The 16,447-nt window shown below is 44.6% G+C and overlaps 1 protein-coding gene across 1 annotated transcript; it reads left to right on the top strand.

Annotated features, from left to right (window-relative positions):
* Positions 1-5,659: 5,659 nt before the first annotated feature.
* On the top strand, positions 5,660-9,810 carry TEX51 (testis expressed 51). Its single transcript, XM_057551379.1, has 9 exons — positions 5,660-5,858; positions 5,958-6,032; positions 6,279-6,368; positions 6,608-6,625; positions 6,711-6,794; positions 7,891-7,959; positions 8,051-8,170; positions 9,135-9,316; positions 9,676-9,810. The coding sequence occupies exons 1-9, from the start codon at positions 5,660-5,662 to the stop codon at positions 9,808-9,810; spliced, it is 972 nt and encodes a 323-aa protein (XP_057407362.1).
* The last annotated feature ends 6,637 nt before the right edge of the window (positions 9,811-16,447 follow it).

The raw sequence follows: 16,447 nt of genomic DNA, 5'->3' as shown, positions 1-16,447 counted from the left end.
GAAGAGCTCAAAGATATTATGTGTGTCCCTTGAGAAGGAACCAGGACCCTGCCCCCGAGGCTGCACTACTGTTTCTTTACTGCTCCTCCCTTGTCTATGCACCCCTTCCATCCCTGATTAGCAACTGTTGGAACCTTCCCTTTGGAACTCAGGGAAGTTTATGGAGGCTGGAGTCTAATCCCTACAAACAAGAAATGAGGGACACAGAAAGGCTTCCATGCCCAGGAGCCCCACAGGGTCCTGCTCCGTTTTAGTAGAAAGAATTCTGAGATGGTTTCCAAGATTTCTGTCCACTGGTGTCCACACCCAATAATAATCCTCCCCACTTGAGCAGGACGCAGCACTGTGAATATGGAGGATTTCACTCCTGTGATTAGGTAATGATATATAACATCACGATTTCAGCCTTGTAAGACCCTGAGTAGAGCACCTGGCTTAACTGAGCCCAAACTTCTACCATGAGATGATAGATGATTGTTGTTTTAGGCCACTAAGTTTGGGGCCATTAGTATGCAATACAAAATGAACATGTGGGGAAATCTGTACCAGTAGGGAAAGTAGGAGGACACAAACACAAACCTCCCCAAGGTCAAAGAATATTCAGTTGCACATTCTGTCCTGCCAAAGGCAAATAGGGGTGGTTCAAAAAGAGAGCAATCAGAATCGGGGGGAGGCAAGAAACCAGATTCTAAGATGGGCTCAAGGAGCTCTTGGGCTGGAGAAAAGATGTTTGATCTCAAAAGAAGAGGCTTAATTTCTGTCTTCAAACACTGTATGTCAGAGGTATTAGACATCCCCAAGTGACCCGAAGCACAAGATGGATGGGATCTCAACATAAGGAAGAAAGTTCTAGAGTAACATTGACATATATACACTACCAAATGTAAAACAGATAGTTAGTGGGAAGTAGCTGAATTGCACAGGGAGATCAGCTCGGTGCTTTGTGACCACCTAGAGGGGTGGGATGGGGAGATGGGAGGGAGATGCAAGAGGAAGGGGATATGGGATATATGCATACATATAGCTGGCTCACTTTGTTATACAGCAGAAACTAACACAACATTGTAAAGCAATTATACTCCAATAAAGATGCTAAAAAAAAAAAAAACAGGAAGAAAGTTCTAACACCCAAGATGCCTAGAAATGGAAAGGACTGCATTTATTATTTAGACTCCTAATTCATTCCAAATTTTTAATTAATTCCAAGTACACAACATACAATTGAATTAAATGGGAAACTAGGAGAGAAATCAGGGTAAATAAGTGGAGACTAGAAAACGAACCATAGTCATGAGTTGCATTAAAAGCTCTTCCAGCCCACAGTCTCTATGATTCTGTGTTTAAATGCCCCTTCAAAGGGTCAGTACCACTTTCACAGATTGAAGCTAAGAATGTGGGGGGCGGGGAATGGAAATGATATTGTGCCAGGGACAGAGTGACTCCTGAATCCTGCCCTGCTCGAAAGCTGCCCAAAGGAAGAGCACAAACCAAGGAAAAGGAAGGCTCTTGAACACTTTAGAGCTTTAGCCCAAACACCAGTGTAGAATTCTACCAAGTGTGACTGCATCTTGTAGAATACTCCTTTGACTTTTGCGAGGGTTTTCTGATGGCCTAATGCCAAAGCACTCTAAATACCTACCCTATCATTTCACCCCCAAAACAAAAGCCTGGGTCTTGAACCTTACCACTTCTAACTTGAGAAAAGACAATTCCTGCCAGAGAAAAGCAGAAGAGAGCAAAGGAGACCAAAGCAAGCCAGGAAAGGAACCCAATGCTCAGAGGGAGCTGAGCTAGGCCACCCACTCAGACCTTTCTCTACCCAGGGAGAGGCAAACAGTTTGGGCTGTTTGTCATGCTGGGGTGTCTCTTGATTGTTACCATAGACATTCTCTTCACCCCTCTGTAGGATTACAGTCTCCATTTTCTGAATTCCATGTCATCTTTCTTGCTTGATGTGTTTGTTTAGTTGGAGCACATCCTCCAAAAGCTTTCTAAGAAAAGGTAATAGAGGTCAGTTTTAACCCTTGCCTGCCTGAAATACCATTAGTCTTTCTTCTCCTTGACTGTTGTTTTATTGAGCATAGAATTCTAAGATGCAAATATTTTTCTCAGACTGTGAAAGCATTGCTCCATTCTCTACCACTTTCCTACATTGTTCTTGAGAAGCCTGAAAACATTCTGATTACTAGTCCATTGTGCATGGTCTGTTTTTTCTCTGTGCTTTGGTGCGGTTTTTCTTTTTTTTTTTTAATTGAATTATAGTTCATTTACAATACAGTGTTAGTTTCAAGTTGACAGCAAAGTGACTCAGTTCTATATATATAAATATATATATATATATATATATATATATATATCTTTTTCAGATTCTTTTCCATTATAGGTTATTATAAGATATTGCATATAATTCCCTGTGTTATACAGTAGATCCTTGTCATTCAACTATTGATATTTTATATATAATAGTGTGTATCTGTTAATTCCATACTCCTAATTTATCCCTCCCCCCCCCCATTTCCATTTGGTAACCATAAGTTTGTTTTCTGTGTCTGTGAGTCTGTTTCTGTTTTGTAAATAAGTTCATTTGTATTATTTTTTTAGATTCCAAGTGATAGCATACAATATTTGTCTTTCTCTGTCTGACTTACTTCACTTAGTATGATAATCTCTAGGTCCATCCATGTTGCTGCAAATGGCAATATTTCATTCTTTTTTATGGCTGAGTAGTATTCCATTGTGTGTATATGTGTATATATATATATATATACCAATCACATCTTCTTTATCCTTTCATCTGTTGATGGACATTTAGGTTGCTCCCATGTCTTGGCTATTGTAAATAGCACTGTTATGAACATTGGGGTGCATATATCTTTTTTAATTAGAGTTTTTGCCTTTTCTGGATATATGCCCAGGAGTGGGGATTGCTGGATCATATGGTAGCTCTATTTTTCGTTTTTTAAGGAAGCTCCATCCTGTTTTCCATAGTGGCTGCACCAGTTTACTTTCCCACCAGCAGCATAGGAGGGTTCCCTTTTCTCCTGGTGTGGTTTTTCTTATTCCTAACCACTGGATGCCTTCTCAGTGGGCCCTCTCAATCTGGAAATTCATGTCTTTCAATTCTAAAACTTCCTCCTTGTATCATTTCTGTCAGTTCCCTATTCTCTCCTCCCCCACATGCAAGCTGGGTGGGGCAACCTCAGAGGTGACAATGAACCCTGTAAGCAGCAGGCTTGCATGTTTGCACAGCTCTGAGCCCCACCCGGGGTATCAGGGGAAGTAGTTCCCGCATTTCCCAGCTTTGGTTCTAGGGAATCAGGGCCTTCCTTTCCAGAAGTATTGCCTAAGTAGAAAAAAGCAAGCTAATTCTCTAACCCCCAAAATGTCCACAGCCAGTGAAAAAGCAACAGCTCTGCAGTACTCAGAATCACCCTGTCATCTCAGAGCCCATCTGACTACTATGGCCTGAATTTACCAATTCAGCTGCTATTTCTTCTTCTTTTTTTTTTTTTTTTTAATTTATGTATTTATTTTTGGCTATGTTGGGTCTTCGTTTTTCTGCGTGAGGGATTTCTCTAGCTGCGGCAAGTGGGGGCCGCTCTTCATCATGGTGCGCGGGCCTTTCACTATCGCGGCCTCTCTTGTTGTGGAGCACAGGCTCCAGATGCGCAGGGTCAGTAGTTGTGGCTCACGGGCCTAGTTGCTCCACGGCATGTGGGATCTTCCCAGACCAGGGCTCGAATCCGTGTCCCCTGCATTAGCAGGCAGATTCTCAACCACTGCGCCACCAGGGAAGCCCTGCTATTTCTTCTAGCGAAACTTGATGCCCGCCCTCTGCATCTCTCTCCCTATAAGACAAAATTCCTCCCTGTATATACTTCCCACACTACTTTTTTTAATTTAATTTTTATGTTATATTGGAGTATAGTTGATTTACAATATCATGTTCATTTCAGGCGTACAGCAAAGTGATTCAGATGTATATATATATCCATTCTTTTTCAGATTCTTTCCCCATATAGGTTATTACAGAATACTGAGTAGAGTTCCCTGTGCTGTACAATAGGTCCTTGTTGATTACCTGTTCTATATGTGGTAATGTGTATATGTTAATCCCTTCCACCCAACTTCTATTGCAAATAACTTTCTCCCCTCCATTTTCTCTGTTCTTTCCTACTGAAACTTACATTAGCTCAATGTTAGACCTGGACTTCATAGATTATCTAATTTTATCTTTTCTTCCCTATTTCTCATCTCTATTTTTTTGTACTTCTGTCTGAGAGACCTCTGAAAGTTTATCTCCCAACATATCTATGGAATTCTTAAATTCCTGCTATTATATATATATATATTTTTTTAATTTATTTATTTATTATTTATGGCTGTGTTGGGTCTTCATCTCCGTGCGAGGGCCCCCCCCAAGCTGTGGCAAGCGGGGGCCACTCTTCATTGCGGTGCGCAGGCCTCTCACTGTCACGGCCTCTCTTGTTGCCGAGCACAGGTTCCAGACGCGCAGGCTCAGTAATTGTGGCTCACGGGCTTTGTCGCTCCGTGGCATGTGGGATCCTCCCAGGCCAGGGCTCGAACCCGTGTCCCCTGCATTGGCAGGCAGACTCCCAACCACTGCGCCACCAGGGAAGCCCACCTGCTATTATATTTTTAATGTCTAATAACTTTCTTATTTTCAGACTTTTTCTTTTACACAGCAGCTTCTTCTCACCTGGGGAAGGCAATATTTTGTCTATTTAATTATGGTGGGGTTTAAAGTTTTCTTCTGCTTCCCACCATATCTTTTGTACCCTTCTTTTTTCCTGTGGTTTTTGTTTGCTTCTGTTTTGAATTCTTGACATTGTTTTGCCTCTTGTTCACACTAAAAGCATTCTTCAAATGCCTGGTGGCTTTCAGCTACCCGTAGTTCAGCCTGAGGAACTCAAGCTGGTTCTGAAAGCACGGCATGGAAGGGGAAAGCTTATCAGCTGAGGAGTGACAAGGATCCCACTGGCTTTTTCTTTACTGAAGAGTAAGGAATTTTGCTTTTCTTCAAGGCCCACTGCACATAAGAACTGCTGTCCCAGAGATGGCTTCTCTCTCTGTACTCCCATGCACGCTCTGTCTACATTCCGTCTACACTGTCTGCCTACACTGTGATGGGAATAGCTATTGAAGCCCCTCTGGCTTGACCAGGCACAAGACAGCAGCCAGTGTATATGCACCATGAAAAAGACATATGTTCCATAAACTTCCCACGGCTGACCACTTCTATGTGGAAAAGTGATGCAGACTCTTTAAACAACTAACCTTCTCTCTATGCTGCTCTCTCCTGGCCTTCCAAATTTCAGCCTGTGAACTACTCCATACATAGTAAATGCCATCGGGGGGTGCTGAGGACCAGCCACAGGCAGCACAGCCATCTCTCTGATCCTCACAAGAACCGTCCTCAATGAGGATCGGTGACCCCACCTTCAGAGGAGGATATCAAGGTCCTCACTTGGCTCTGATGTCAAATCCCGGGTTTGTGCCATGGCTGGCCTTCACCTCACCCTGTGGAATTTACTTTTGTTCTGCAAAGAGAATGTGGTTCCCAGGGAGACAAGTTGCCAGCGTTCCGTGTAGAACTGCCAGGCAGTGTGGTACAGGCACTGAGGGAAGACCCCAGAAGATGCTGCTTCTCCTCCTTAGCTGTCTCTTGCCCACCGCCACTGGGAAGAGCTGCCTCCACTGCTGGCCAGAGCTGCCTGCACTGATAGACTATGACCTGCAGATTCTCTGGGGCACCCCAGGGCCACCTGTGGAGCTCTCCCACAGCCTCCACTCCCTATTTCTGGACACTCATGCTTTCCTCGAATCCTGGTATCTTGGTGAGGCGCAGCCAGGAGACAAGGGGTCAGGGCTGACCCCTTTACCTGGCCCAGGATCTTAGTCCCCTGACTTCCCTTTGTCCCAAATCCCATTCTCAGGTCAAGACCATTTGGAGGAAGCAGCAGGAACATTATTCACTCGCATAGATAAAGCCATTAAGAAGTTTCGAGATGGTGAGGAAGCCTAGTGTCTTAGGGCCCCAGGGCTTGGGTTGACAAAACCTGGCCCTCCAAGGCATTCCCAGAAGACCACTAGCTGGGGGTGCGGGGGTGTTGTGAAGGGTGGGGTCGGAGACAGCAACTATCTGTGTGCACTACAGAGTTTCTGTCTGAAAAACCTGGTTTGAATTCCCAACCTTGAGAAAGTTATTGATTCCACCTATGAAATGTAGACGGCTTCTTCCTTCCTGCTCCATCTAGATAAACCATCACTTCTGGAAGAGGTTCATGTCCTGAAGCAGCAGTTTTCCAAGCATCTGGAGGACCTATCTGAAGAGCTGAAGGAGAAGGGTGAGAGGTGGGGCTGGCCCCTGCCTGCCCCCCAGCCCTTCACCTCCCGGAGACCTAAGGAGGCAGAGTCCAATCTGCAGCTCCCCGCCCCCAGGCCCCTCCCTAGGAGACCTCACCCTTCCCTCGCCCAGGGCGCCTGACCACACCTTCTCCCAGCTTCGTTTCCTGCTCACACCCCGACCTCTCCCGGCTGTCTGCCCAGAACCTCAGTCTTTCTACCGTCTCACCCTCCCGGGCAGCCTGCAACAAGTCCTGTGGTGAGTATTTTGGGGACCAGGCCTGGGTGAAGGCTGAGGGAGGGTGAAGGCCCTCGCTAAGGCTCCTGCCCCTTCTCTCTCTCAGACAGCCGCTCCACACTGGAGGTCATCAACTGTGCCAACTGCAAGACACACTTCCTCACCTGCCAAGACGCCACTCTCTGCCCAGGTCAGTGGCCAGCCAGCCATCTTGGCCTGCAGCCTCCCCACCTCCACCTCCAAGTCCATTGTTGTCTCTGTCTGGACTGTCTTTCTTGTCTATACCGATACCCCTTCTTGCTCTCCATCCTCCCTGGGGAAGGTAGCACCTCCCAAGATGTCTGGATTCCACGTGTCCAGCTTCAGAGCCGCCTGCCTCTAGGACATGCCCCCTGGGGGTCCATCAGGTCCTCAAAACCAGCATGCCTGGGGACATGTCCAAACCCATCTCCACCCCCAAATCTGCTCTTCCCTCAGGACCCCTCTCAGCAAATGTCCTGCTCAAGCTCTCGACCTCCTAAACCAGGAGTCCCCTCCCCCTTACTCAGTGCGTGTAGTCACCAGGTGTTGCTAAACAATTCTTCAGTGTGTTGCCATATGGTCCTTCCAGCATCTACCACTCCTCAGGCAGCCTCACCTCTCACCTGGATTATGGCAGCATCTCCTAACTGGCTTCCAAGACCCTGTTGGCCCCATCTTATTCCGCAAAGAACCCTTTCCCAAGGAGCCAGTCTACCTCCGACTCTTCCTGTTATAACTTTCCCAGGGGCCCCTAGATAAAGTCCACCCCCCTCCTCGGGAGGCCCTCCTCACCTCCCCCTCCCCAGCCACATGGAGCTGCTGACACGCTGGACAAACGGCTTCATGCTTCTGTCCTTGAACACTCTGTGTCCTCTGCCTGGAACATAATTTGGCCCCTTGACCATCTGAACTGAACTACTGGTCTTTCAAAATCCAGCTCAGAAGTCCTGTTTCCCGAGAAGTTTTCCCTGACCAGCTCCCACTCTCCAGGCTCATGCGCGCTCTCCCAGATCACTCCTCCTCCCTGCCCTGCCCCGCTTCCCTGGAACACCACAGCAGAATCGTTTGCTTGTCTCCCTCCTAGGGAGCAGGGATCCTGTCTCACTCATCCTTAGATGTAGGTGGGCACACAGTAGGTGCTCAGTGTCTGCAAACAAGTGACTGAGTGGGTGAATTAAAGAAGGAGAGAATGCAGTCTCCTCTCAGAGCTGAGATGGCCCTGCCTGCTGCCCAAACACTGGCTCCCCTTTTCCCACCCCCCGCAGGGACCAGGAGGAACTTCGTGTGGGCTGTGAGCCTCGGCATTGCTCTGCCCCTGGCGGCCCTAGCTGGAGGTGGGTGAGTGTCTGCTCCAAGCCCCAGCATCCCCAAGGAAGACACGCCTACTCCTAGACTGACCCATCTCCACCCTGATTCCTGGCCCAGATGTTACATTTTCTGGTTCGAGAAGAAGAAAAAGAAGAAGGAGAAGGAGGCAGAAAAGGAGGTCCTGGGGCATCCAGAACTCCCACGGAGGGGAAGCTGTGTCGGCCTGGGGGCGACAAGGCTAGCGACCCCAAGTCTGGCTCCCGGGGCCTCACATCCAAAGGAGTGTAGGATCAAGGGCCGGGACTCAGGAGGGCCACCATCAGCCCCCAGTGCGAGCAGACCCACCCAGGGCCAGGCACCCGGGACAGTGCAGTAGCCATGCCCCAAGTCTCCACCTGATCCGCAAAGTGTCCCCTACCCATAGCTGTCATCACCCCTCTGCAGCGACCCCTCCACCCTTTGCCACCCTGCTCCCTGACTGCACAGACCACCAACACGCCCCCCTGGCCCTCCGCTCCTGGTTGGGTTTGGCCAGCAGGAGGTCAGAGACAGAAGCAGGCCTGCTTCTCCTTTCTCAGCAGGGACCCAGCAGGCCGCTTGTCAACTGAACAAAGGTCTCAGGTGCTGTCAGGAAGCTCTCTCGTCCCTGGGTTCTGGTAACTCTCCCTCCCCCGGCCCTTCCAACCTGGGGTGGTAACAGTTCCGAAGTTCTGAGGCCCGGGAGACCGCACTCTCTCTTGGGGTTTCCCTACGCCCATGCTTTGTAAATAGCCTCTATTAAAATACCCTCCTCGTATTCTGATGGACTGTGCCACCGCCTCCTGCGGGGTCCTGCACAGTGGCAGTCGACACTGCGACCCTCCCCATGCGGGCCCGCGAGGACTGTCTCACGTCCTCACCCTCTTCCTGCCAGGCCACCACCCTTTCCTTCCAGAAAGATCCCTCCCCTGGTTCCAGCAGTCGCAGCTCTGCAGGACCACACTAGCCTCACCTATTCCAACACCAGAGATGAGGGCAGCAAAGGCCCGGCTCCCTCGGGGCATCCCCATGTCTAGGTGTGGAACAGAGGTGGTAGGGGGCCAGCAGGAGGACCCAGCAAGAGCAGAGACTAGCAGAAGAAACCAGAAGACAGGCTCCAAGTCACACCAGTAGCAGGCCTCACCCACGTCCTGGCCAGGATGTCCACCCTGGCGCCTCCCAGGTCGCCGGCAGATCACTGGTGCTGCTGACGATGAAATACACCGGCTCTGCCTGCGGGAGAATGTGGCCTCGTCCTGCTCCATCCCCCTCCAGATCCCTTTCCTTCTCAGCCCCCAAGGCTGCCGAGTTAAAGGGAACCCCCGGGACCCCCCAGGCACGGCTCTGCCCTTCTGCCTCAACCCTGTGCCCCTCCTCACTGATTCCCCAGGCTCTCAGCTTTGGCCCAGGCTCTCCCCAGAGACTGAATGGGAGGCCATGCCCAGATCCAGGGCCCTGGTCTGCAGGTCAGCTCCTGGGGGCTGAAAGGAAGCAGGTCTGAGGCCAGAGCTGTGGACGGGCAGCCCAGAACCTGGACTCGAATCCTGGCTCTGACATTGAGGTTCTAGGTTCCCCCCTCTGCATCTGTTTCCCCATCTGAGCACAGAGTGTGGGGTGAGATGCTCTAGCCAGGTTGGTATGCCCACTGGGTTCATATTTGCCATCCTATATTTGCTCATGCTGTGGGTCCAAATTCAGTGCCTTGTTCCCTTCGCCTCCTGCAGCCCACTGAAATCCTGCTGGGGCCCATGGCCCAGCTCCTAAAACAGGGTTTCCTGTCTCCTTTGGCCCTGCCAGCGCTCCCTCCTTGGAGCTGGCGGCCAGGCTGGAAGCAGGCTGACTTCAGCATCACTATCTAGCAATGAGGGCCACTCCCTAGGGGGGTGGGCGGGGTGCGGGGAACACTACAGAGACCAGGGCAAGACATGAACAGAACATAAACAGCAACCTGGGCAGAGGGTACCACAGCCAAGGGTAGTTGTGGGTACCCAGCCGCAGGCATCTCCAGCTCACCCAGCCAAGAATCCAGGAAGGCCTCCCAGAGGTGGTGTCTTCAACTGTGAGAGGCCAGGGAAGGCGGAAGGGAGGGAGGAGTGTTTTCATCAAGGATTCAGCATTGCAGAGGAGGTGCAAGAGACCTTGATAGGGTCAGGAACTCCAAGAAATATGGCTGTGGGGAGAGGCCCAGGTAAGAGGCCAATGAGAGGCTCCCAAGCCCATGTGGGTCCAAAGCAAGCCTGAGAAAAGAACCCACCAACAGACTCCAGGGAAAGCAGGTGGGCAGGGCAGGCTGGGGGAGAGGCAGTGGAGGGTTTTGTCAGCAGCAGGCCATGTCCCAAGGCGAAGAGTCCATAGATATAAGGTGTTTGGGGAGAGCATATGGTGAGGACCTACAGCCATTCTGAATGAGTGGGCAGAGCCCCTAGGCAGCGGTCTTGGCCTTCCAGGGGACTGCGGTTCTCTGCATGTCTGTGAAAGCTGGTTACCACCCAGGGCATAGAAAAAGTCAAGCTCCCTTGGCTGTGATGTTGTTTTCCTATTTTTATTCAAATTGGGACTTAAACCACTACCTCAAACATATCCAAGGCAACTATTTTCTGGTGCCTGCAGTAAAAGCAAAAGACCCTGAGTATAATTTATATGAAGTATGTTTGTCTGTATGCATGCATCTCTTATCAACAGATTTTTCATTATTTGTGGGCATATTTGCATGAAAACTAGATATTGCATTCTGTTAGAGAAGAAAGATTAAGGATTTTGAGTCAGGCAAAGCATTGGCTCTGAAGGATTTCTGGCCGTGACAGGCAGCTCGGAGCAGATCAACACTCCCACCTAGGGCAGCTAAAAATAAAGCACATCAAAAGAGCAAGACAAGACAGGAAGTCTGTTTAGGGCACCAGACGAATAGGTCCTCTGCGCCCAAGGTCTCCAAGTGAAGAGAACTCTCTGCAGTGAGCCCTTATCCTGCCGTGCGCTTCCCCAAGCTTGGCCAGCTCAGCAGATCAGGTTGAGAGGCAGGCGTGAGGGGTTGCGCCAAGGATGACCGCCAAGTTTGGAGAAGCCAAGACAGCTTTGGCAATATCATGGAACTGCGGATTCAGAAGTTGGAGTTCTAGCTTGCCCACACAGAACGTGAGGGGTCCAGGTCCCTGGAAGCAGGGAGGTGCAGAAAAATAAAACAAACACAATGCATCTGTTTCCTCCCCCTCCTCCAAGGTGCCTACCTATACTTAAGTAGCACAGGCTTCAGATTTCCAAAGACAGAAATCAAACAGAAAGGATCTGAAATGCAATTTATCAGAGATTTGTGTGCTGGGGAAATAAAAGTTGGCCTCCCCAACCCACATAGGAAGATACACTTTGATAAATACCCCAGGGTATTGGTTGGAAAGGTTATAGCTTAAAAGAGGGGGTGTACCAGCAGCAGACTGATCCTTACAGAGGATGGAGCTCAGACTGAAGGCCCCACCGTCGCTGACAAAATTGAAGAGACCTGTTCTTACTCCATATCACTGCTGAAGGAGAGAATAAATACTTTCGGAAGGAAAATAATACCATCTAGAGCCACTACTATGTTTCATTTACAGTGTCCAGTATTCAAACAAATATTATCAGGCACACAAAAACAAGATCAAGAGAAAAAGCAGACAACAGAAACAAATCTACAAGGTATCCAGATGTCAGAGTTGATATAAATTTTAAAATAACTGTGATGAATACATCTAAAAATATTCTTTCCAGCTTTCCAGATAAAATTGACATATGACATTGTGTTAGTTTAAGGAGAACAACATGTCGATTTTATATACTTATATATTGCAAAGTGGTTACCACCATAGCATTAGCAATCATCTCCATCAAGTCACACAACTACTTTTTTGTGTGGTGAGAACATTTAAGATCTACTCTCTTAGCAAGTTTCAAGTATATAATACAGTATTATGAACTATAATTACCATGCTGTACTGCTGTACATTAGATCTCCAGAACTGATTCATCTTTTAACTAGAAGTTTGTACCCTTTGACCAAAATCTGCCCGTTTCTCCCACACCCTAGCCCCTCACAACCACCATTCTACTCTATGATTTTGTTTTTTTAAGATTCCACATATAAGTGATATCATGGAGTATTTGTCTTTGTCTGACTTATTTCACTTAGCATAAAGTCTTCACGATCCATCCATGTTGTTGCAAATGGCAGGATTTCCTTCTTTCTCGTGACTCAATAATATTCTATTATCCATTCATCTGTTGACAGACCTGTGGGCTGGTTCCTTATCTTGGCTATTGTGAATAATGCTGCAATGAACATGGGAGTGCAGATATGCCTTCAAGAGGCTGTTTTCACTTCCTTTGGAAATATAACCAGAAGTGGGATTGATGGATCATATGGTAGTTCTATTGATATTTTTCATTTCTTAGGAGACTCCATGCTGTTTTCCACAGTGGTTACACAAATTCACACTTCCACTAAAAGTGCACAAGGCTTCCCTTTTTTCCACATCCTCACCAGCACTTGTTATTTCTTGTCTTTTTGATAACAGCCATTCTAACAGGTGTGAGGTGATATCTCATTGCTTGGATTTGCATTTCCCTAATGGTTAGTGATGTTGAGCACCTTTTCCATGTACTTACTGGCCATTTGTATGTCTTCTTTAGAAAATGTCTATTCAGATCCTCTGCCCATTTTTTAATTGAATTGTTTGGGTGTTTTTTTTTCTATTGTGTTGTATGAGTGTTTTTATGTATTTTGGATACTAACCCCTTATTAGATATATGACTTGCAAGTATTTTCTCCCATTCCATAGGTTATCTTTTCATTTTGTTGATGGTTTCTTTTGCTGTGGAGAAGCTTTTTAGTTTGATACAGTCCCACTTGTTTATTTTTGTTTTTGTTCCCTTTGCTTTTGGTGTCAAATCCAAAAAAAAATAAAAATCATTGCTAAGACCGACATCAAGGGGTTTTCTTCTTGTTTTTTTTTCTAGGAGTTTTAGAGTTTCAGGTCTTATTTTTAAGTCTTTAATCCATTTCAAGTTAAGTTTTGTGAGTGGTGTAAGACTGGGACCAGTATCATTCTTCTGCATGCAGTTATCTAGTTTTCCCAACATCATTTATTGAAGAGGCTATCTTTTCCCCTTGAGTATGCTTGGCTTCCTTGTCAAATATTAATTGACCATATATGCAAAGACTTATTTCTAGGCTGTCAATCTGCTCCATTAGTATGTGTGTTTTTATGCCAGCACCATACTGTTTTGATTACTATAGCTTTGTAGCGCAGTTTGAAATCAAGAAGTGTGATGCCTCCAGCTTTGTTGTTTTCTCAAGATTGCTTTGACTATTCCAGGTCATTTGTGGTCCCATACAAACTTTAGGATTGTCCATTCTATTTCTGTGGAAAGTGTCATTGGAATTGATTCTATAGATGGCTTTGAGTAGTATGGACATTTTAATGATATTAATTCTTCCAATTCATAAACATGAGATCCCTTTGCACTTGTTTGTGTCTTCTTCAATCTCTGTCATTAAAGTATTATTCAGTGTACAGATCTTTCACCTCCTTAGTTAAATTTATTCCTAAGTATTTTTATTGTTTTTGGTGCTATTGTGAATGGGACTTTTTTCATATCTTTTTCATATATAGTGTTGTTAGTGTATAGAAATGAAATATTTCTGTATGTTAAATTTGTATCCTGCAACTTTACTGAATTCATTGATTAATTCTAAAAGTTTTTGGTGGAATCTTGGGATTTTCTATGTATAAGATCATATCATCTGCAAGCAAAAACAATTTTACTTTTTCCTTCCTGATATGGATAACTTTTATTTCTTTTCTGCCAGATTTCTCCAGCTAGGACTTCCAGTACTATGGTGAATAAAAGTGGTGGGTGGACATCCTTGTCTTGTACTGATCTTAAAGGAAAAGTTTTCAGTCTTTCACCTTTGAGTACAGTGTTATCTGTGGGTTTGTCATATATGGTCTTTATTTTGTTAGGGTATGTTTCTTCTATACACGATTTGTTAAATGTTTTTTATCATGGAAGGATGTAGTATTTTGTCAAATGCTTATTCTGCATCTATTGAGATAATCTTATGACTTGTATCTTTCATTCTATTAATGTGGTGTACACATTGATTGATTTTCATATGTTGAACCGTCTTTGCATCCCAGAGATAAATCCCACTTGATCATGGTGTATGGTCCTTTTGATGTGATGTTGAATTTGATTTGCTAATATTTTGTTGAGAATTTTTGCATCTATAGTTTATTAGAGATATTGGCCTGTAGTTTTCTTTTCTTGTAGTGTCCTTATCTGGCTTTGTATTAGGGTGATGCTGGCCTCATTAAATGAGTTTAGGAGTGTTCCCTCCTCTTCAATTTTTTAGAAAAATTTGATATGGATTGGTGTTAATTCTTCTTTAAATGTTTGGTAGAATTCACCAATGAAACTATCTTTCCCTGGGCTTTTCTTTGTTGCAATGTTTTTGATTACTGATTCAATCTCCTTATTCATTATTGGTCTGTTCAGATTTTCTATTTCTTCTTGATTCAGTCTTGATAGGTAGTGTGTTTCTAGAAATTTATCCATTTCTTCTAGGTTATCCAACTTGCTGGCATATAATTGTTCATAGCTGTCACTTATAATCCTTTGTATTTCTGTGATATCAGTTGGAATGTCTTCTCTTTAATTTCTGATTTTATTTATTTGAGTTCTCTCCCTTTTTTTCTTGGTAAGTCTAGCTAAAGGTTTGTCAATTTTGTTCTATTTTTCTCCTCCCTATTCCATTTATTTCTGCTCTGGTCTTTGTCATTTCCTTCCTTCTGCTAACTTTGGGCTTCATTTGTTCTTTTTCTAGTTCTTTGAGGTGGAAAATTAGGTTGTTTATTTGAGATCTTTCTTTTTTCTTAATATATGCATTTACTGTTATAAATTTCCCCCTTAGAACTGCTTTTCCAGTTTCCCACCCGTTTCAGTATGTCCTGTTTCCACTTTCATTTATTTCAAGATATTTTTTCACTTGCCTTTTAATTTCTCCTTTGATCTATTGGTTGTTCAGGAGTGTGTTGTTTAATTTCCACATATTTGTGAATTTTCCAACTTTCCTCCTGTTGTTGATTTCTACTTTCATTCCACTGTGTTCAGAAAAGATATTTGGTAAGATTTCAGTCTTCCTAAATTTGCTAAGACTTGTTTTGTGACTGTCATAAGATCTATCCTGGAGAATGTGTACTTGAGAAGAATGTATTCTGCTGCTGTTGGGTGAAATGTTCTGTATATGTCTGCTAGGTCCATTGTTCTAAAGTTTGCTTCAAATCCAATATACTTAGATGTCCTATATTGAGTGCATATATATTTACAATGGTTAATTCTTGATAAATTGATCTCTTTATTATATATAATGACCTTTTTTGTCTCTTGTTACCATTTTTGGCTTAAAGTCTATTTTGTCTGATATTAGTATAGCTACCCCTTTTCTCTTTGGGTTTCCACTTGCATGGAATATATTTTCCACCCTGTCACTTTGCATCTGTGTGTGTGTATCCTTAAAGCTGAAGTGAGTTTCTTGTAGTCAGCATATAGTTGGATCTTGTTTTCTTACCTATCCAGACACTCTATGTCTTTTGATTGGAGAATTCAACTGATTTACATTTAGAGTAATTATTGATAGGTAAGAATCTACTAATGCCATCTTACTAATTATTTTCTGGCTGTTTTGTAGTTCCCTTGTTCCTTTATACCTTGCATGCTGCCTTCCTTTGTGAATTGATATTGTGTAGTGATATGCTTTGATTCCCTCCTCTTCACCTTTTGTGAATTTACTGTAAGTTCTTGCTTTGTAGTTACCATATTACATAAAACATCTTATAGATATAACAATCCATTTAACACTGATAACAATTTAACTTTAATCACATACAAAAACTCTACTTTTTTACTCCACCCTCATTTATGTTTTTGATGTAACAATTCACATATTTTATATTATGTATTCATTATCAAATTATTGTAACTAAAGCTATTTTAATTAATTTTGGCCTTTAACCTTTACACTAGAGCTATGGTTAATCCATCATCATATTATTAAATTAGAGTATTCTGAATCTGACTGTATATTTACCTTTACCAGTGTGTTGTATATTTTCACATGTTTTTGTATTACTTAATAGCATCCTTTCATTTCAGGTTGCAGAACTCCTTTCAGCATTTTTGTAAGGCAGGAATAGTGGTGATGATCTCCATCAGCTTTTGTTTGTTAGGGAAAGTCTTTATCTTGCCTTCATTTATGAAGGACAACTTTGCTAGGTAAAGTATTCTTGTTTGGCAGCTTTTTTCAAAATGATACACCTTGAATGTATCATTGCATTCTATTCCATCCTGCAGGGTTTCTGCTGAGAAATCTGTTATAGCCTTATGTCAGTTCCCTTGTATAAAAGAAATTTTTCTCTTGCTGCTTTTAAAATTATCTCTTTATATTTGATCTTTGATGGTTTCATT

This window comes from Balaenoptera acutorostrata, chromosome 8, assembly GCF_949987535.1.
Source record: "Balaenoptera acutorostrata chromosome 8, mBalAcu1.1, whole genome shotgun sequence".
NCBI lineage: Eukaryota > Metazoa > Chordata > Mammalia > Artiodactyla > Balaenopteridae > Balaenoptera > Balaenoptera acutorostrata.
This window is presented reverse-complemented; position numbering and strand designations above follow the sequence as displayed.

Bases quoted from the DNA above. Each gene is read 5' to 3' on its own strand.
- TEX51 (XM_057551379.1), top strand. From the start codon at position 5,660: ATGCTGCTTCTCCTCCTTAGCTGTCTCTTGCCCACCGCCACTGGGAAG. The intron at 6,795-7,890 runs GTCAGTGGCCAG...CACCCCCCGCAG, and splicing joins AGACGCCACTCTCTGCCCAG to GGACCAGGAGGAACTTCGTG. The intron at 8,171-9,134 runs GCTAGCGACCCC...GGCGCCTCCCAG, and splicing joins GTCGGCCTGGGGGCGACAAG to GTCGCCGGCAGATCACTGGT.